This window comes from Astyanax mexicanus, chromosome 14, assembly GCF_023375975.1.
Source record: "Astyanax mexicanus isolate ESR-SI-001 chromosome 14, AstMex3_surface, whole genome shotgun sequence".
Classification (NCBI taxonomy): Eukaryota; Metazoa; Chordata; class Actinopteri; order Characiformes; family Acestrorhamphidae; genus Astyanax; species Astyanax mexicanus.
This window is the reverse complement of record NC_064421.1, coordinates 17,527,480-17,550,373: the sequence shown is the minus strand read 5'-3', so window position 1 is coordinate 17,550,373 and position 22,894 is coordinate 17,527,480. Positions and strand designations below refer to the sequence as shown.

The following is a 22,894-nucleotide window of genomic DNA, read 5'->3' as shown; positions in this document are numbered from 1 at the left end:
GCTGAAGACAGACCTGCTGTTTCACATTTCACCTTCAGCTTAGGCAGGACATGGTGTCAATAAGTGCAGGAAAAAACACTCATATATATATATATATGTATGTATGTATGTATATATATATGTATATATATATATATATATATATATATATATATATATATATATATATATATATATATATATATATATATATATATAAATATAAATATAAATATGACACATTGCAGGGAGGACAGCATTTTAAAAAGCGAGAAGAGAGAGAAGTGCACACTGCTGAAGGTTTTCTTTGGAAGCAGAACCATTTCCTGAACAGGCGGCTATGAACCAGGCTTTTTTTTTGTGTCCCCTGTGAACGTCAGCAGCGCAGTCCACTTAAAGAGTCCTGCAAAACATTCTAATAGAACTGCCTATCTAAGAGTTTTCAGCAAAATATATATTATTGGTACCATATAAACATGCACACTCATTCTATGCCTAAACATAAACTAATACCTTAGTTTAATAACAATGCTGCCCTTCTGCAGTCTCAGCGACACATTGCAGGGTAATAAATGAGTTTCAGGGTCATTTGGGCCACTATCAGTTCTGCCAGCTTCAGGGTGGCTGTCTGCAAACAGAGAGTTATGATGCTGGCTATTAAACCACAGCTGCGTTCATCTTCTTGACAGGAATAATCAGGATGCTGGAAATGCAGGAGCTGCAGTTAGCCCATCTTCAAAATGGCAGCCCTGTGTATAGATACAGTATCATTCCTCCAGGTTTTAATCATTTTATTACTACACAGTCAAATCAAAATATTAATAATCCATTTTTTACACTCCTTGGCCACTTTTTCTGCTCCGTTGAACAAATAGGAGAACTTACAGATGCTAGTCCATCTGTTTATCAGCACACTTTGTTAACCTCCTTTCACCCTGTTCTTCACCCCGCGCTCACTGGGGGTTCTGTATTCTGTATTTTCTATGTTTAATGTTTTGCCTGATTCTTTGTCCTGTGATCACGTCTCTGTAAAGCTGCTTTGTGCCAACACCAGTTGTAAAAAGTGCTATACAAATAAATTTGATTTGATTCTTTAATGTTTTGCTGGTACAAGTGGATCAGACACAGCAGTGTTGCTGAAGTTTTTATGCACCTTAGTGTCACTGCTGGACTGAGAATAGTCCACCAATAGGAAATACCCAGACAACAGAGGTCTGCCCACAGTGCCTACAGTGTTCCATGATCATCTAGAGGATGATCAACACTGTCTGTGCAGCAACAGATTACAGAGCTTCTGTCTCTGAGTTTACATATACAAGGTAGTGGACTAGAAGTGTCTAATAGAGTAGACTTGAGTTTTGAGATTTACTGTTGAAGAAGAAACAGGGTGAAAGGAGAATAATAAAGTATGCAGTGAAATAGAAGGACTACAGTATTTGATTACAGAACTACCAGTGACTCCTAGATGCTCGGAGGAGCTGAGAAAATGGATAATGGATGTAGTACCATCAGGTGGTCATTATATTCTGATATGACTGTGTAAATTGTGGGCTGTATGCCATGTTCATCTAGTGCAGTTATAGCAGTCTAAAAAGAGAGGCTGTATATGTGGCAGACGTAACCCATAGTTACAGACACTTCAGCACTCACCAGCCACTCCACAGCATAGATGCAGCTGTGATATTCTAAACTAATGTCCTTGCTTTCCCATAGCTGTATTCATCTTTTCTCATAGCTGTATTCATCTTTCATCTCGCATTCCCCTTGGCCTTCCCTCCCTTCCTCTGTGACGGGATTGTGCAGCTCCAGAGCAAGCCGAAGTCTATTTCTGTCCCTGTATATTCTCCTCTGGCTGCTGCCAGCAAGCATAGCGTTGTCACAGTGATAGACATCTCCACCAGCCTCCCTCAGCCAATCAACACACCAGGTGTTTATGCCAAGAAACATGATCATTTTCCATTTCCTTCCCACTCCTCTTGTATGAGAGTAAGGGATTAGTAGCAGAGCCCAGTGAGGAGCACACTGAAAAATAGAACCCTTGGCAGTGGCACTCTGATGATGGGAAATGCAGTGTTCAGCCTTGGAGGAGGGAACTGAACTGAGTGGATCTATCAAGGTGAGGGGGAAGATAAACCGGGTTTCGAGGTATGGCTGTAGAAAAGCAGCTTTATCAGATGAGTTACATTTATTGTCTAGAGACATTAAGATACAATAGGGGGACTTTTTAGGAGGATTATTTTGGGTTAATGTTTCTGCTGAAATATACGAGGCCTTAGTCACGTAACATTTAGAAGACATGTCAGGTGGTGATTAATACAGGTATGAGGATGCTATGACATTCTAATGACTTATTAATGCTTTTTGTTCTGAATGCCCAAAACGCTTGTGTTTTTTACATGCTGTATTTTTGTTTTTGTTGTTTTGATTGTTTCATCGCAAAAATGCAAAAACTTTTTATTAACATTTTTTGTTACAAAGACTGAATCTTTCAGTCCTTTATGTTCTGTCAACATTGAGTCATAGTAATATGAACAAAGAATCCTCATCCTCAAAAATGTCTTGTTTTAAAATGTTTTTACATTAATCGCTTTTGTTGCCATTTTGGCAACAAGACATGTACAGTGAAAAAAAATGTGTGTCTGTGAAATTATCTACATGAATGGCATCCCACACTTTCTTCACTGCTGACCACAGATGGTTGGATATCTCATTAATCTGGTGATTGTGTTGGCCTTGGCCGTCAATTTAACTTCTTCACTTTTTAAAACACTCTGTCTCTCTTGATAAGTGGTGTTGCATTGTCTATTTGGTAAATAATGTGTTGTAGGGAACTCTAAATACCTGGTTGGTAGTTTTGACTACTAATGTACTGACAGCTCCTTGTCAGCCCTTCTCAACCCATTCTTTATGTTCTTAGTGATGAGTGGTGTGGCACCTTTCATTGCCTTTTGGGGTTTTTTTTTTACTCATTTTGTGATCATTCAGACCACATCTTCAATATGTGGTTGTTATTGTGAGAAGAGATGGTACATTTATTTTGCAGTAGATTGGGTGGAGAATGAGCTTTAACTGTGGTCATTGTCCCAAATTCTATTTTGTGATTATCCACCATGATAAGAAAAGATTCCTTCAAACACACCCAAAACAGTTGCAAAATATTATCTATATAGTCAGGCTGCTGAATTTTGATAATAATAATAGAATCACTGCATTCAATTTAACAGTGGGAAATTTGAACAGTAACTAATTCTATACTGTAAAAGGAAAACACTGTTTTTGTCACAGATATTTATTAAGTACACAGGTACAAAAAAATTTTTTTTGTATAATAGAACCACTGCTGTCATAAAAAGAAACATTGCAGCATGCAAATAATCAAATAAGCTGGCAAAGCCAGAGACAAGCTTCATTAAATGAAGCTAGCTAGCTAAGTAAGCTAACCTAGCTAGCTAGCTAGCTAATTAGAGCAATATGTAACAAGCTATCTTAGTTAGGTCATTGATATTCATGGGTGAACCCACAAAGGTTTATGTTATTTCTACATCAAACTGATGACGCTATCCACTTAATATCACCAGGTAACAAACTATATTAAAATTCCATGCACAAATTGTTTATTTTTTTAATACTATGCTTACTAACTAGAGGTAGGTGCTCCATTTCTCAGTACAGTGTAGCTAGCGCTAACTATGTAGCTAGCAGAGCAGTACCATAGAAGTAGAGGAAATAAAGCTTTTATTGGCACTTTTGATGCTAGGTATTAGTAATTAGTTTTTTTAAAGACACAGACTGACTGTTTAGCATTGAGCTATCATGAAAAATACAAGATAAAAAGGGCTCAGTTAACCTCAGCATGCTGAGGTAACAGACCACTAGCATATGTCGGTTAGGTTTAAAAACTGCCGCCATTTCTTTGTATATTTCAGCTAATTATGCTGTACCTTTGTGTGTATGAATACAATTATATTGTATATAAAGATGTACTTTTGTCTGCATGAGTTGGCAATAATAGACAATGTGCCATTAGCAAAGACTGATTCTTGTTTAACTATTGAAAAATAGACTAACTCCATAGTTGTAATGTAATTGTAATGTGAGTCACAAAAGAAATATGTTTACTGTAGATTTTACCGTCCACTAAATTTCAACCACGTTGCTTTACAGATCTGTAGCATGCTAAATACACGTTTTACAGGAAAGATTTCCTTTATTATACAGTAGCAATGCAGTCAGTTTTCTGACTTTCTATTTCAGTATAGGTGTAAAATTAATTATTTTATCGTTTCTAAATTGTATAGTAACAAAGAAATTGATTTGTTTTTTTCCAATTTTCTATTTTTTCACCCACAAATGTCTTAAACTATAAAAAATTGTTCTTTGCTTAATTTTCTCCGACAGTCTGATGGTACAATCCAACCATCCAACTTTTGTTACAAGATGCACAATAAAAATGGAAAATTAGAGAGTGGAGTAAAGATTTTTGTATGCCACCTGAAATTAAGATTGTGATGGTAAAACTGGGGAAATTAATAAAACACTTATGTTCTATATTACACCAAAGGAAAAATAAAAATAAAAAAATCAAGTCTACTCCTAATTTTCAATTTTACGTATTTAGCCTCACACGGTCAGAAAATTGAACTAATAAATGTTATGCTGACCCAATACTGTAAAAAATACAGAAATGTGTGGCAGTATATGTATATCAGGACAAGTCTTTCAGTCTGCAGTGTATTAACTTGAGTATATTGAAGGCAACCTCCAGCTTCATACATTAATGTAAAGAACATATTGTAACTATTTAGTTGTACTATACAGTTTTGCCTGCAGGACCTGAGGACGTAGAACTCCAGCTCTGTGGTAAAGGCTTTGTGTGTTGCCATGGCAATCAGTGAACTGTTGTGCCAGATGACGTCCAGCACCCGAAGGCATTTTCATATTCATTTTCTTGACCTTCTCATACAGTAAAATACCTACAGAGACTGGAGTAAAAATCTTCAACCTATCCTACTTCCATACACTGACCGGATGTTCCTGAGTGTGTCCTGCTGAACGGGTACTGAGAACATTTATGGTGACACTGACAGATGAAGCCCAGAGTACTCGAATGTGCTTCATTCAGTAGTTCAGCAGCATGGTTTGATCCGTGAGTACCCACTAGATGAGACAAAAGCATATGAAATACAGCAGAAATAGGCATTTTGTTGCCATGGGAACATTTCTCATTTCTTGGCTCCACCGGATGAATGGCATTTACAGTATAATAGAGAGATCATGGAGGCTATCTGCTTTGTCTACATTTAGATGCAATTAAAGCTCTTTCAAACATGATATACAGTACATACACATATATACGTATATATGTACTTTTTACAGATAGATCTGTATGAAAACATGAAGGTCCATATAATGCTAAAATAAACGCCTCTAAGCCTTTCTCAGCCTTCTTTACTTTGAACATTTTATAATAGACTTTGGAGATCATTTTGTCCATTTCTTAAATCAAAGTAATTTTTTTTTACAAAAAATCAATCGTCACAAAGGTGTTGAACTGTAACAGACAAACATTAATCTAAATAGAGTCACAGATGTGATACGTTGTATAGGCATTCAGCGTTTGTCACAGATCTGTCAAAAAAACAACCTTGAATGGTTTGACATCAAGCATTAGCATCAGTATGACATTGACATGATATTTGGAAGATGTTTGATTTTGGTTACCTAAACAACATTCAATTTTGATTACTCAAAGTCAAACCATACATTAATTGGTGGCCAGCTGAGTTTAACCATTCTGGGTGTTTTTAATTTACTTTTCTTTTTTACTTCGTCTAGCTCTTCGATGTTTTGTAACTGTTAGCAGTTGAGTTTTATTGGAATCCACACCCTCTCACGGCATGTTAAGAAGCACAGTAATGTTTACTATTACTCAGCAGATTCATGGCTGAGTACTTTTGTGCATAAAAAGTGGAACATTAAAAAACATCTGAATACAAAGAATAAAGGACTATATAAGCACTGAAAATTAGTAATGGCATATGTTGCGAACATGTTTTAATCTATTAGCAGTGTGGCTCTTACCATAAAACCGTAAAAATCAAGCTTTGTCTTGTGTGTGTGTAAAGAGAGCGAGCGAGAAAGAGAGCTAGAGAGGGAGAGAGAGAGTGATATCAAATCACATGTAAATGGTCAGCAGCAATGTGGTGTGCCTGAGACAGTGGAAAAGCCGGGCGGTGAGGCAGATCCAGTGGGACAGACCATCATATTTATAGAGAGAGACGAGAGGCTTGACCTTCACTGCTCATTGAGGATCAGCCATTTCAGGGCAATCCCTCCACAAACCCAATACTATAGAGCCAAGAACCACTTTACTGCAGCATTAAATCTGTCGACACCTGCGCTTTGATTCCTTGTTTGTTGCTTTGAGTTCATGCACGTATTGCCTGTTCTCTTATACTAATCTTAAGAAAACTAAATCTTTACTAACTTTTAACTTATTTAATCATTGGTATTTCCATTTAAATAGACAGTATCATGCATATTCACACTATAATCTTCCTTACTGTAAAAGTGGTACTAAACAGGAAAAAAGGTATTTTTAGCTAATTTGTCAGAATCTGCAGCTGACAGGATCAGGCCACAACCTACAGAGAGGTGATTTGTAACAAAGATCTTTCAGTGTAGTTAAACAGGTTCAAGAACTACATACTTCTGGTCACAGGCTTTCATGATTGTATTATATCATCACTCTCAGCCATGCATTTTAATTAATATTGTTTTTAACTGATTTAAAGCATGTAACCAACTCACATTGGAAAATTGCACGTAGCAATAGTTACAGCCTCTGTCTGGTTTGGTTAGTTTTAACAGTGTTAGGATATTTATATCCCTGTATAAACACATGATGCATTATTTGAAAATTTTACCTTATACTCTTGTAGGTGAAATATCAAATATATACACACACAATGACGTGCAGAAGTTTGATAAAAATATTTTTACTCTAAACAGCTATGTACGGTGGCCGAGAAAGCCCATTGAAATAAAAATTGAAAAGCGCTGCAAAAGCACAAAACACATCCATCAAAATTACAACACAGGCGCAGCAAATAGAAAAACGTGCTGCAAATAGAAAAACGCGCTGCAAATAGAACCACAACACAACGGAAGTGAGTCACAGCACAAACACAAAACAAGCTTCTGAAAAGTAAGTTATGTTTATTACCTGTGATTACCACGGTTGTGTGCATATTATTAAAAGTTCTGCTTCACAAAACGCCTTGTTTGCCACTTATTTTCCTTTGTACACATAGTGAAGTCCGAGACGTTACTGAAGACGCAGCTTAGCTGGTACAGCATCTTTTAAGGTCCCCCGGGAAAATTCCGTTGTGTTGTGACTCACTTCCGTTGTGTTGTGGTTCTATTTGCAGAGCGTTTTTCTATTTGCAGCGCGTTTTTCTATTTGCTGTGCCTGTGTTGTAATTTTGATGGATGTGTTTTGTGCTTTTGCAGCGCTTTTCAATTTGCACTGCGGTGGGCTTTCTCGGCCACCGTAGCTATGGGTAAAAGAGCCCTGCACATTCAGTACTTGGTAACACCCCCTGTGGCTAGTATCACAGCTTGTGATTTTCTTTTTGCAGCCAGCTAAGTATCTTTCGGTTCTTGTTTTGGGGGAATTTGTATCATTCCTCCTTGCAAAAGGAAGAACTTCTTGTACTGAGCTGTCTTTCAGGCACTGTGCTTTTGACCTATTAACTTATAGGTCAGGGCACTATAAAGGCCATTGTGGGTTTTGAGGTGTTTTTGGATCGTTATCCACAGAAGCCATCCTCTTTTCACTTTCTAAATTTTTATGGTGATATGTTTCCTTGCTGAATTTGATGATATTGAATTACATTTATTCTATTAATTTCTGTGCCACTGGCTGTAGCACTATACCTCAAAATCTATATTCACCAAACATACTTTTAAGGTTCTGTGGCCAGAACATTATATATTCAACCTTAATTAGTCCACAGAACATGTTTCAAAATGTATGAGGCTTGTTTAGATGAAAACTTGCAGTTTGAACAGTGTTACTGTGTTGTAGGAATATTTCCCCTGCTGGCACCATCACGAGATTCTGAGGATCATTTTGCCATTATTTTGCAAAATTAGCGTTCATAGGGCATCTCTCAGCCAGCCACATTGAAAGTTTGAAATTACCTCTGTTTGTAAAATTGTACAGTATTTAATTTAAGCAAATAATTCAAGTCATTGGAATCATCTAAAAGAATGATTGTCCAAAGTTACATTTTCATTTGAGGCTTGCTACAAATATTAAATAATGCTTTTGCAAATGCCTAGAAAATTCCCTTTTTTTTCTACATATATTTGGCCAAATCTCATGTCGAAACATTACGGAACAGGGACTGCAAAAAAATGAGACAAGCTTTTGTTATATTAGAAGGGTCTAATGTTACCTTGGGGGTTTAATGTTACCTGAGGGGCCTAATGTTAACAGACTTGCATACAGCATACGCACAGCATCTGCATCAGATCATATTATCTTAATCCCTCTTAACTGTAGAAGCACCCAGTTGTTTTTCCTCATTGAAACTTAAGATGGTGGTCACAGCGGGTCAAATATTTTTAGTAGTGTAAACTGTATTGTGTTCAAAAGTCAAGGTCAAAGATGGGGTGCAAATTATAATGATGGTCAGATTAAATGATGCAAAATGTACTTGCCTTATAATTGCTGTGTTAAGAGCTTGCCAGTGCATGCTGGATTAATGTGAAATGAGGAGACCACACAGAGAAGTCTTCATTTGGGGTGCACGCTTGTCGTTGAGGGTTTCATAGTGGTCATGTTAAGTGACTGGAGTACAACTGATAGTGGTTTACATGAGGTGGATGATTTTTTTTATATGTATGATGTGTGATTTTTCTGGCTTCATTTTGTGTATATATGTATATATTTACTGTATCAAGAAAGGTCCAGGGTAAAGGCTTCATGTAAAGGCTAGATGTGAAGGCTTATCTGCATAGGGAGCACTGGGTGAGTGAGGTGGTCTGTGTGCACTGCTTTCTGCTGCTTGAAAAGTGGCCTCCAATGTGGGCTGTTGCATAACCCTTCACAGGGCCCCTTTGCTATTTTTGTTCCTGGATACACGTCTTAGTGAGGTATTTTCTGTGGTGACTCGCTTACATCAGTAGGTCTTATAGTGTACTCTCAAAAAGCAAGACGTGGAGCATTAATGGGATATGTATTTGGATTTATACCTGTTTGGCTTTACAAATGCTCTTCCCGTGGATGATGTGCTGGAATATGACAGCCAGGATATATGGGGGCAGCTGGATATGAATGGAGAGACTGGACAATGCTGTGTTTGAGCACCAGGTTTGTGTAGCTTGATGGTAATCTTTATGTTTGATGTTTTATCTGTGCTTGCTGGAGGGTGACTCGCCGGCTGGAGTCTGCCCTTGACTGCTCTGCTCTTACTCTTCGTGTAATGACCCATCATGCGGTTCTTTCAGGGGTGATATGCCTCTGTAGTTCTCAGCTGCACGACTGCTCTATTTTATGAGTTGCCAGGCTATGGATCTTGTGGCCACTGATATGGTGGGGGGGCTGAAACATGACGTAATGACATTCCCTCTAAGTCTGGAAATATTTTCCTGTGACTTGCTGTTGCTTGTTTCACTCTTCATGTGGTCAACTTGCCGGTGGGGATCATGCATATGTGTGGGAATGCTGCCCGAAGACACAGCCATAACAGTTGGTCAAACTTTTACATCCTCCACACATCAACTCTCAGAATGCCTCCGTAATGGGTTTAGATGTTGTCATCCAGAATGAAATAAACTCTGAACAAATCACTGAACTGTGGTTGTGCCTCATTCATAGTTCATCCCTCTGTACTTAGAATATCTCTGTCTTTCTGTGCTTCAAAGCTGTTCATTGTTTGTGAGAGAACACTGACACACCTCTGTCATCATCTTCACTCATTTGTCCACTCACTCATTCATCTCATTCATCCTCCAGTACAGAGGGAAACCCAAGAATGAGGACGGAGTGACCTTGAGAGGGGCAAATGTACTCTGACTGCTGTCTCCTGTCACCCCTCGTTTCTAGACACCCCAGTTCCCATTTTGCTTGTGTATATTCATGCTGGACATTTGAAAAGTACTTCTATCCAGTGGACTAGCACAGTGAGGGTGCCTCAAAGTAGACTGAAGTACGTGCTTCACATTTCTTTTCCGATATAATGCAGAGAAGTCTTCGGATGTCCTAATTAAGATGAGCTCAGAGGTCTGAACCAGATAATGTTATATAACCTCATTAAAGTCACATTGTGATATGTGAGGAGATGAGTTACATGTGAACATGAACTCTCTTGAAAATGCTTTCCTGATATGCCAACAAGGATAATTTAAGCTCAGATATTGTAGCACAGAAAATAGCACAGTTTCTCATATTGCACAATTGTGTTTTGTTTTCTGCTCCGCTATTGAAGTGAATGCATACAGTAGCCTTGGCTGATTTCAGATGTAACCCCGGGTCAGAAGTGTACACTGTCTGCATTTTCACATCACTGTTATGTGGGCAATGAAAGGAACAGTTCTTTAAAAGTTAACATTCCTCAATCCATAGTGTAGTTTATGAATTAAGAATACGTCATAGAAGACGAAACCACCCACAGTGGACAGCGCAGTGGATAGTAATGATTGGGACCAGCGGTATCTGGTTAGAATTGTCCATGTGTACAGACTCTGTGACTCTGTATATTGCATACAGAAGTTTTTTTTGTCATTTTTTGATTTTTGTTAACAATGACATGTTTGATGAATCATTTAAATGTTTGTAGAAGTACTGATGTGAATTTTCTTTACCAATTAACAGGTCACTGATGGTTGGGCTTTTGTTTTGTTGTGTTAGGATCTGGTTCCTGAAGGTTCCAAAGGTATTGGAACTGTTTTGCAAATTTTTAAAGGGGGATTCATAGATCACAAGGCTCTGTAAAGGAAAACTCTATGTTCATACTAACTGCTTTTACAAACATTGTTCTCTTAAGACTTTGCTGAAACATTTTTCTTAGCAAGATTATACTGCTCTGTACTAGTTCTCCAGATGCACTGCCAGTCTAAACAGGAAGTTTTCCTTTCCAGTCATTTTCAATGGACATTATGCTGCTACACCTAATGACTACTATTGTGGACATCTGATTAGTCAGTCAGATTATTTAATATGCTGACATGCCAAATGTCACTGTATTAAGCAGTATGTAGATTGATCTGAATTGTTACCTCAGGAGACAGTTTGGGAATGGCCACACCTGAATAAGTTGTCAGGTGTTATCTTGTACATAAGATTAAACACTGTCCAGGGTGTTAAAGGCAAAATGATGCAAATTATGACATGAGTTTCGACTGAAGCTTGATAATAAAATCTAGATGCATGTGACTTTTTATTCTGGAGTTGTACAGGCCAGGAATAAACTAGTAATTTCATTACAGTCACGGAAGGCATTACCACCCACAGTGGACAGCACAGTGGGTGGTAATAATCGTGACCCGCGGTAATCACATCCACATCAAGCGCAGTATTTTATTACTTTTATGGGACATGACAAATGTCATGGGACATGGTACTGTTTCCTGTCCAATGACATGCAGCATATCAGTGTATGTACATGAAATCAAATATATATTACATATTTATTACTCAGCTTGTTTAATATGTTTTTTATAAGTTGAGCCACTTCAGAAATATACCTGTACCATCATACCAGCATCATACCTGTCCCATGAGTACCAATACACCTTAGGAAAATAGCCAACACATGTAGTCTGTCTAGCTGTGCAAAGACCTCAGGATTTTGATTCTACTACTAATTAGGTTTAATTTTGATAAGTAGTATTGTATAGGATGAGTCACAGGACACCCTTTTGTTTCAGAAACAAAATATTGTGGCTTTCAGGATGGTGACAATGTTCCAGACTTAGCCTTAAAGATAGGCCCCCCTCACCCATTACTTGCTGGGGTATTCAGAAATGTAATTTTCTCTTTTCTTTTGTGAAATAAAAGCATGTGCTGCAAAATTGACTCACCCTGTAGTTTTATAGATCTCATACTGGTTAATAGTATAGATTTAAACATTTCTGTTTGTGGCACAAGTGCAAACCCCTTACCAAAGATTTTCTTGATTTTGCAGTTCCAATGGAGCATCTTGTGATATTATTAAATCTGAAAAAAAAAATGACAGAGGTGATTTCTACAGATGATCCAGAACAACTAACTGATATGGCCTTGGTGAGTTTTTGTTTTCTTTCTGTCCTTTTTGTATTACACATACTAAACAACAAAATGTTGCATGAGAAAAAGACTGATATACTGTTATATTTTTCTCTAGATCAACTTGGAGCTGTTATGCAGGCCTCATTGCTCAGTGAACTAAAGGCTGTTTATGTTTATGAACATTTTCTGACATGATTATGTTGGAACGGAAACTCTCCACTACATCAAACTGAATACTACATCTATTCAAAGGAACCTTAGGAATCTGATGCTTTATATGACAAGATGGAGTAGCAAAAATGTAGCAAACGTAAATCCTGGTCATAAACACATAATAACATTTGCGTCATGGATACTTCTGAACCTTCTGTTGGTGCGAGATGTTCCCAACAAGGAGCTTCAGGAGAAGAGACTAAGTCTAATCCTAAAATGACCCAAAAAGGCCATATTTCTGACACTGAAGGTGAAGTAGGACTAACAGAGAAACCCCAGGCAGGAGAGTTAAGGCCATGTTCTAGTTCAGAGATAAAGACGGTGGGGTCTGAAGCTTGTCCCACGTTACAACCCAGTGAGCAATATCCAATCCACAGCTGGAGTAAGACGCACATTATCCCTCCTCCTGGAAAACGAGGGATTCAATTAAAGGTTGACTTGCTGTCAGAGGGTCTGCACAAAAAAGAGCAGAAACCAAAGAAGACAGGAAAGTATGTTTGCCATTATTGCGGGAGAGCTTGTGCAAAACCCAGTGTCCTAAAGAAGCACATTCGTTCTCACACCGGTGAGCGACCTTATCCTTGTGTTCCGTGTGGATTCTCCTTTAAAACTAAAAGTAATTTGTACAAACACAGAAAGTCTCACACACATGCTGTCAAAGCAGGTCTGATTCCATTTTCAGAACACGACAGTAAGCGTTTGGCTATGGATGAAGAATTAGGAATTGGAGAAGGGGAGATGCAGTCGGATGCTGAGCAGAGCACTGACACGGATGAGGAGCTGATAGAAGAAACTTCCATCCATGTGAAAGGCAGAGAGGACATTGCACTGGAAGAATCTGGTAAACTCATGCAAAACAAGCCTATGATAAGCTTTTCTGAGAGCTCTTTGAAAAAGGACACACTGTCACCTTCAGGAAAAATATCTTTATGGCAGTTCAGAGAAATGATGCCACCTGCAGTTGTCACTCAGGTGGACCAAGAGATTGAGACCTCCACCATCAAGCAAAGACTTGCACTTAGGCTTTCAGAGAAAAAGAGCCAGGAATCAGACCAGTCTCTCTCCCTTCCCAGTTCGTACAGCAAAGGCAGCACCGACTCTGGTTATTTTTCACGCTCAGAGAGTGCAGAACAGCAGGTCAATCAACCAAGTGCAAGTGCCAAGTCATACCAAGAAATTATGTTTGGGAAGTGTTATAGACCGAGCTCCAAGCCAAGGCAATCAATCACTGTACAGACCTGTATGACAGACATAAATGAGACTTCATCGAGTTTCATGATTAAATTGACCAAAGGCATGCTGCCCGGGGAAGCTACATCCCATTTGCACAGGCGTAAAAAGGACCTGGTCAGATCAATCAAAATCGAATCAGATTCTTTTCAAGTAGAAGACTATCAAGAGGTCCCTGAAATGTTTCAGGGTAGTACTGAACTTCTGGAAACCCCACCAGAAAGTGGTTTACTTTTACGAAGCAACTCCCTTCCAACCCCAACTGATTCCACCTTGAATGCACCACAAGCACTACGAAGTAGTAATTCTTTTGATGAAAGGATGACAAACGATGACGCTGCCTATCGTGGCTCAGTAGGCATGAGAAAGCTTATGAGACAGGCTGCTTTCGAGCACTCTGCACATGAAGGGCACACAGAGTCAGATAGTCATGCTTCAGTGGTGTGTGGCCTGAAATCAGAGGTGAAAATTCACAGAGTTGAAGACTCTAAATTTGGAATCGAGAGTTGTCCAGAATTTGAGCGATCACTTATATTTCAAGGCCATATGGTGGAAAATGCCACAAGGAAACGTAGAAAAGGAAAGAATGTCATGGAAGGCGAAGATTTCCTGACCCAAAATAAGCCATCAGGACTGCCTGAAGTCTCAGGAGACCTTGATACAAAACAAAACATACAAGAGGCACAATATACTGATACAGACAGAAGGGCTGGCAGCAATGTTATCTCTGTAATTCAGCACACAAACTCATTAAGCAGACTAAGCTCTGCAGAGAAGCTCATTGACTTTGAGTCTCTTCAGTTCGATAAAAGTACTGTTTACCATATACCAGAAAAGGAACTAATCAAGGAAAGACACAAAACAGATCTCCTCATTAAATCCAGTAAAATTGAAAAACAGTGGGGTGGCAGTAATGTACTATACCAGAGGTCATACCCATCCAAACAACTTGCATCTCAGTCAGGAATCCAGGTCCCTGAGATAAGAGTTACTGAAGAGCCAGACAAACCAGAGAATGTTCAGGTGAGGCCAAAGGAAAAACATGGTGAGGAATTCCAGTGGCCTCAGAGGAGTGAAACCTTGTCAAAATTCCCAGTTGAAAAGCTACCTCCAAAAAAGAAGCGCTTACGATTAGCTGAAATGGAATGTTCCTCTGGTGAATCCAGCTTTGAATCTGCTTGTACTAGTCTCTCTAGAAGCCCAAGTCAAGACAGTAATTTATCTCACAGCTCAAGTTTCTCTCAATCACTTGACAGAGAAGACAGTGTTAATGTTGCATCCCCAGCTAAATCGGAAGAACTGAGTAAGCCTCTTGAGTTCCTTGCAGTGCCAGGGGGCTCACTTAGTCATCATAGAGAGATGAGGCGCTCTGCATCAGAACAGGCACCCTGCAATGTACCCCTGGAGTTACCAGAATTTAGAAGCAAGTCCTTTGACTATGGCTACCTTTCTTCTTCAACCAGTTCTATGCAAAGTGACATTTATGCCAGTGCAAGTGGATATCAGGAGCGACGAAGGGGCTACTTGGTCAGACAGGCCTCTTTGACTGGGGATCCAGAAACTGTCACACATGACAGATCTTTGGAGCACAATCTTGCTCATGGTGGCTCAGATACAGTTGAAATAAGCAAAAGAGTATCTTCACCTGATGTACAGTTTTTCTTAGAAGGATCCTCTTTTGGCATTGAGAAGATGAAACAGTCTTTGATGTTTGGAGGTGTCTCTACACAGCAGCTAAATACAGCACAAATCCCACCAGTGCAAATCTCATGCCAGAAACAAATTTTTCATCCTCAGACTTTCATCCGCAGTCTAAAGCAGAAAACAGAGAAAGATCCTGAAGATTTAAATCCAATTGAGGAGCACAGAATTGCCCTGATGGATCTACCAAAAGATCAGCCACCCAGTGTCTCAAATGTTTTGTCAACAATAGCAGTTCTTTCTCAAGCTAAGCCTGCTTTAGCCAGTCAGAGATTTTGCAGTTTGTTGGTTCCTGTCAGAATTCAGATGCAAGTGCCGTGCTATGGAAATATGACATACACAAGTATATCTCACATTCTGGATTCTATGAATACCCCAAACATAGGAAACAGATACGTCACAAGTCCACCTGTAGGTATCACAGCTCAGAATAGAGTAACTTCTGATCTTTCACAACAATCAGGACAATCCAGAGGACTGCTGAACAACCCACCGTTATCACCTGCAAAGCTTAATACAGGCATACCTCTTTCCTTGACCTCCAGAACCATCTCAACCACAGAGGCTCCCAGTGTTGGAGCTCACAAGCGTATGCTTTCTCCTGCAAGTAGCATTGAGCTCTTCATTGAAGCAAAGCAACAAAAACGTGTCAAAGATGAGAAAATGTATGGCCAGATTGTAGAAGAACTGAGTGCTGTAGAATTAGGACATCCTGATGGTGGAAGAGAATCCAGAATAGAAAGAAATGTCCAGGAGAGTACATCTGACCTTCAGGACTCATCTATGATTGTGGAGGAGATAGACATAGACGACTCCAGTGCAGATCTTTGCCATAAGACAGAGTTGCCTTTGTCCAGCAATGTTTTACAAGAAGCAGTAAGCAATTTGCCAGTGCCAGTCAGGACCTCAACCAGTCAAAGTCATGCCGTAGCTGCACTGCCCAGAGATATTGCCCATGCTTGGATTCTGTCACAGTTTCCAAGTCTTCACACTACAACATGTGTGAGCTGGTGTTATCTCAATTCTACAAAACCAAACAGTGCTCAAACATCCACTCATTTCTCAGTGTATGCCACTTGGTTTGTAAGATCCCATAACCCAAATCCACCCACTCTTAGCACTGGAATGGTTCTTGCTCTTCTCCGGTCCAAACAGAGGAGCCAAAATGCCACATATACAATTGCAGCTATTAATCAGCCTGGAGTACTTGTTACCTCAGCTTTGTGGAATCAGAAACTGGAGCTGGTTAGTGTTTTTTGTATTCTAATAACTTCCCAGTAACTTGCATATTATTACAATGTATACAAGTGTACTAATTTTTAAAAATATCTGTTTTATTATTTTTCAGGGAATTGTGGACAAGCGAGGGGATGATATACAATATGACACTCCAATGAAAAGTGTTAAACAAAAGAACAAATGTTTGCGTGAGAATAGCAAAGAGACTGAAACATCTGTGAAGCAAACAGAATCTGTTCGAATTAAGATATTTGAAGGAGGGTAAGTAGCATCCATAAAATCACTGGTTCGAATTCCAGATCATTCTGGTTTCCATCAGCAGCCGGAGTCCGAGAGTGCACAATTGGCCTTGCTGTCTCCCTTCATCACTCCTACTGTGATGTAGTCAGCACAGACGTCAGCTAGCTAATGTATCAGAGCTGGGTCACTGCGCTTGTGATGCTACCCAGTTCAAAAAGAGGCGGTGACTTTTTTTCATATGTGCCGGATGACCTGTGTGCTACTCTTTACCCTCCTAATGTTGGGGGTATTACTTTACTTTGCTAATGAAGTCTTTGTTTTTATTACTCAGGTACAAATCAAATGAGGAATATGTATATGTTAGAGGCCGTGGACGAGGGAAATATATTTGTGAAGAGTGTGGTATTCGTTGTAAAAAGCCTAGCATGCTGAAGAAACATATCCGTACTCACACAGATGTAAGGCCTTATGTCTGCAAGTGCTGCAACTTTGCCTTTAAAACTAAAGGTTGGTTTTACTGTGTTTCAATAACAGTATAATAAATATAGTGTAGTTTTTAGGTTAGTAAGGTTAAACTGTGTATTTTCTTTACAAAGGGAATCTCACCAAGCATATGAAGTCAAAAGCTCACATGAAAAAATGCCTGGAGCTTGGGGTTTCACCTATGGCAATGGACAATACAGATGATGCTGGTATGAATACTCTTTTTTTCTAATTTATATATCTTTTTTATCTGTTTTTTTAAGAGGACATTTCATTCAATTCTGTCATTATTGCTGTTCTTTTATGACAGATCATGAAGATGATGTCCAGAAATCCTCAGATATCAGAGTGGCAGTTGGTACAACCATCAAACATCAGTTCTCGGACGCAGATGATTCTGACGGTGGAGATGAAGATGGAGAAGAACCAGACGATGAAGAGGATGATGAATATGATGGTGACTCTACACCAAGAACCCTCTCCAGGAGCACGAGCCCTCAGCCTTGCGCAGTAAACAATACGTTTCCCTCCAGCTGTTTCACTAGGAGCTCAGATTCAGGAAACACTCCTAGGGACAGGTTTGAGGCCTCCTCTCTCAGTAATGAGGATGATTTTTCTCTGGAGCAAGCAAGCAGCTCGTTTGATCCCTGCCCACCTCATCTGCTTTCTCCTTGTTGGGATTCACCTCATCAAAGGTACATGTGCCCAAGGGGGGATCTGTCACCACAAGGTCATCTGTCTCCAGGAAGGGACACATCCCCGTTGAGGGCCATCTCACCAAGGAGGGATTTAAATATCAGAGGAGATCTGTCACCTAATCGCCAGCTTTCGCCTGTGAGACCCATATCACCGGGGACAGACGTGTCCAGGCATCGAGCACCCTCCCCACGAGGCCGGCACAGGGGCATGCTCAGGGCTGCTTCCCCACGCAGGGGGTCCTACCAGCACAGAGCCTACATGGATCAGGGCAGAGGCATGAGATTTGAAGCCTCTTCCTTAAGACAAACCATTGGACTGCGCCCAGAAATGGTATGTATTACACTGAAAAGTTCAGAGTGGAGGACACTTGTACATTGTAAAAAGAACACTGTAAAATGTATAGCAACTTGCTGGCAGCAAGTAGGTCGTAAGTGAGCTGTAGTAAATTTGACATGTATACTGTACATTTAAACACAGTACTTAGTAAATTAGAAACAGTAAAATAATTATGCACTGTCAAAATACAGTATTTGTTTCATATATTTTATTAATTTCGTATATTTTTATTGTATAATTGTCAACATAGTTCATAGCTAATAATACATTTCATTTTGTGGCTTCATTTTGTAAACCTTCACTGCTATCCAAACAAACAAAAAATAACATAAACAGAAGCGTTTAACTAATAGCCTGCAAAAAAACATAAAATCTGGCAAGAGAAAAATATTTGTGAACTAAACCAAATGGAGCTTGCAAGGTTAGCTGGCTAGTGCACAACCAACAAATGTAACTAGCTTGCGAGCTATACGCGGGCAGACACAAATGTTTTCCAGTAATGTTACTCCTACACTAAACTGAGGGCATTATCAACTAAATATCACTAGATCTCATTAAAAATTTCTTGTAATTGTTTATATTGTTGACAAATGATCAATGATATGCTTATTGGCTAAGGAAGCTGTGCCTCTCTCTCTTGCACAGTGCAGTGTATCTAGCATTATGTAGCGGAGCAGTACCATAGAATGGCTGCAGTGAGCCAATAAACACCAAGTTCAGTTATATATTAACGGAAACAAAGCATTTCAGACATTTAAAAGGTACAAGCTGAAAAAAGACGTGTGTAACATTAGCAAGCTGAGGTAACTGACCACTTGCATACATCTGATAAGCTAAAAGACTGTCTGCCTTCCTCTGTCTGTAGACACTAATAGAGTATATAAAGGTGTCCTTTTGTCTGCATGATAATGAAAACTAGTGAAATCTGAGTAATAATGGAAATTATGGAGACTGTACCATTAGCAAAGGCTGTGTGCCATGAAAACAGTTACATGAAATGTGTTACAATGTGGTAATTAATAGCTTTTAACATAAAGTTGTTAATTATTAACATATAACATGATCTATATTTATTCATATAGTCACAATGCCATGAACTAACTTTCCTATAACAATGATTATTGCAGGATCAGCGAGAGAGCGGTTTTCAAAGCCTTTATGTCAGTGACTGCCTACGAGGTAAATATGATGCATCCACTCTTCCCCATCGGGACATCTTCAGCCACTTGCCTTTGCACTCCCAGTGGCAGGTTCCAACTCCCATCCCAATGGTTCCTGTTGGAGGGTTAAGAATGCCCTCTGTACCACCATGTGGTGCTTCTGTGGACAGACACTCTCAGTCACTACCAGAGGGAGACATATCAGAGGGATCTAATTCCAGCCAGACATCAGTCCCTGTTCCCGGACCTGGGACAAGCATCTCATCCCAAAAGATGGAGAAACCAACCTCTGCCACTGGTCTTGCCAGTAGGGACAAGAAGCAAGAGGAGAGTGTTCAGATCTGTGCACAGGCAATTGCCTCCCTCAGGATCACTTCAGAGGAAAATCCTCCAAAAAGCTGATTCAGACAGCTTTGGAAAATCTTTTATTATGTTAAGCGTGAACAAAGCTCAGAGGATGACTTAGAGAAGCTAAAGTTTTGATAAGGTGCAATAAATGGCAGAAACGAATGATGAGTATATGCACACAAATTTTTGCAAACAAATGCACAACACATATTAGGTCAGGCTGCCATATTAGTCTCAGATTTCCATTGAAGTCATTGTATCCATGTATGCATATATAGTAAGGCCATGCAAAACATACATATGCAGACCACAGATACAGAACTTGACAGCAGTATTTCAAAAATGCATTTAAATTGCAGAAACTGCATTTTGTAAACTATTTCTATTTTTTCAACAACTAAAAAGTACCTTTACTTTCCAAGTCGACAGCCGTAAACTTTAGTGATCATGACTATCATGGAAGTCACCCCATCTGATCGGCTTGTGCCTTTTTAGAATTATTTGCCTATGCCTCAGTGAGACAGAATTGTTGGATGTATTGTCAATGCAGTGAAATATAGTGTAAAGTAAAAGTGAGCAGAGGAACTGTCAATGCTTTTGAAATTGCACTTAATTTACATTTTACCGTTTGAATATTGCATTCAGCAGTGCTATGATATTGCTTAGTATAGTTGTACATGTTATGTTTGCTAGTATGTTAGTTACATATTTGTGTAATTGAGCTTTTTAATTTTGGAATGTGAAATAATATATATTTGTTTTTATTTAAAACCTTTAGCATTTCTTAAAGTTGTACACATTTCCCCTTGTTTAACCTTATACTGTTTAGCACTTATGCAACAAAGTGAAATCTGTAGATGTTGTTCATGTAGTTTATCTTATGACAACATATTATTGCTATGATAACCTAAAGTAATTAGTAAATGTTATGCATTTAGATTACTATTTAAAGCACTTTCTTAAGAAGTAACTGACTGATGCTGTGCAGTTGATATGTGGGCTATTTGGAGTCAATGTATGATTGATTTCAACAAATGGCACAACATTCCAGCCAATTGTAAGTCAATTATATGCACATAAATATACATACAGTGTTGGATAGTCACGGATTACATATTTATTAGATGATGTATTCAGTTTATGAAAATGATGGATTATTTATCATTACTTATAACCTAGATCAGGGAGTCCCAAAGACAGTTCTTGGGACCTAATGCTCTGCACAGTTTGTCCCTACACTGAGGGAAAGCACATATGTGCACAGTGTGAGCTCCCCAAGACTGAGCTTGAGAACACTCTGGACTTGATTATGCATTCAGTCATGAAAACATACATGTTTCTTACATGTGATTTTATTATGGCCTACCTTTTTAAACATCTCAGCATTTACTGAGATAACAATCAAGCATATGTTCATTAATCTAAATACAGTATGTTTACATTTTTTGCACATAGTAAGTCACTGAAATCATACATACCAATGATGTAACTGACTTATGTACATTTAGTATTTTCACTGGCATTAAACATGTTTTGGTTAAATATTTTTGAGAATGCCTCCCAGTACAGAATTATACCTGTGTAATGAAACTAACAGTAATCCAGTAATGATCAGATTGCACTTTTTGATTAAGATTTTCCCGAATTAATATTTATAATCAGTGCCTGATTACATTTTCTAAGTAATCTGCCCAACACCACTCTCTCTCTCTCTCTCTCTCTCTCTCTCTCTCTCTCTCTCTCTTTCTTACCTTCTCTCTCTTTCTCTCTGTCTGTCTCTCTCTCTCTCTCTCTCTCACACACACACACACACACATACACACAAACACATACACACACAATGATGTACTGTAATTACTTTTTTTCTAGCGTGTCTTGTGTGAAAACTGTTGGACAAGAGGTTTGCTGTCTTTACAGGTTTCTCTTGCCATCTAATGAGCTGAACAGTGTGTCTGTTGGACTATGCTTGATTGTATACAGTTTAAAGGTGAACTTGTTATTAAATGTCTCAGAAGGGAAGTATTATTGGTATCTTGTATTAGACCTAGAGGGGAAGTCTAGTAGCATGATCAAATATTTTGGGACAAGATCAGCTTAATGCTCCTTTTCGGTGTTCACTTACAATAGGCTATAAGTGGAATTTATATTCATTGTTGGGGTGTTAATAACACTGATATCATGACAAAGTTAGTTACATGAAGGGTGTTTCATGTCATGTTTACATTATAATTGATGAAGTATTTTATTTCGATAGTTTGAATAGTTTGGTATATCGCAAATGTTTGAAATATATACATTCCGGTCAGAATATTATGACCACCTCTTTGTTTTACATTCCTTGTCCATTTTTTCAGCCCATATGGGACATATGGGAAAACACTATAGTAGTATGTATAACCGTGTGTGTTGTGCTGGTAAGATTGGATTAGACACAGATGTGCTGCTGGCGTTTTTAAACACTGTGTTCATCAGTGATCACATGGCGCTGCCCACAGGGTGCTTTTGGCTGGATGGATACCAGTGTCACTGCAGTACTGAGAATGACCGACCACCTAAATAATACCAACTTTGTGGTGGTCTCACCTGTGGGGTACAGACTGTTGTTAAACAAGTTGAAAAAGAATGCAAAGAAACTACAGATTGTAATTATATACCTACAAACTGCTCTTATATGATCAGGGGAGCTGATGAAATGGACAGTGAGGATAGAAACAAGCAGGTGATCATAATATTCCAACTGGACTATGTATATGTATAACACGGACATCATTCATGAATATTCAGAAATATATTTATTTATTGCCCATAAAGGCAGCTGATCTCTCTGTGATATTGACTTTTTTGTTGTTGTTTCTCTTCTGATTACAAGATGTCCATTAGCAATGGGAAAAGGTATATTAAAGTTCTATAATAAGCATTTGTCACCAATGCTCTTACCTCAAATTATTTACAAATAAAAGTTTAATAAAGAAAAAGTGAGCGATACTTG

At 38.8% G+C, this 22,894-nt stretch overlaps 1 protein-coding gene across 2 annotated transcripts; it reads left to right on the top strand.

Moving 5' to 3' along the window:
• Positions 1-152: 152 nt before the first annotated feature.
• hivep2b (HIVEP zinc finger 2b) lies at positions 153-22,890 on the top strand. Of its 2 annotated transcripts, none has more exons than XM_007252008.4 (8): positions 153-2,095; positions 12,174-12,271; positions 12,372-16,645; positions 16,749-16,900; positions 17,211-17,386; positions 17,476-17,571; positions 17,673-18,391; positions 19,525-22,890. In XM_007252008.4, exons 3-8 carry the CDS (start codon positions 12,605-12,607, stop codon positions 19,957-19,959), a joined length of 5,619 nt encoding a protein of 1,872 aa, XP_007252070.3. In that variant the 5' UTR covers positions 153-2,095; positions 12,174-12,271; positions 12,372-12,604; the 3' UTR covers positions 19,960-22,890. The 2 variants fall into 2 exon arrangements, with proteins under 2 accessions (XP_007252070.3, XP_007252069.3); XM_007252007.4 differs by lacking the exon at positions 153-2,095 and adding an exon at positions 9,124-9,358.
• The last annotated feature ends 4 nt before the right edge of the window (positions 22,891-22,894 follow it).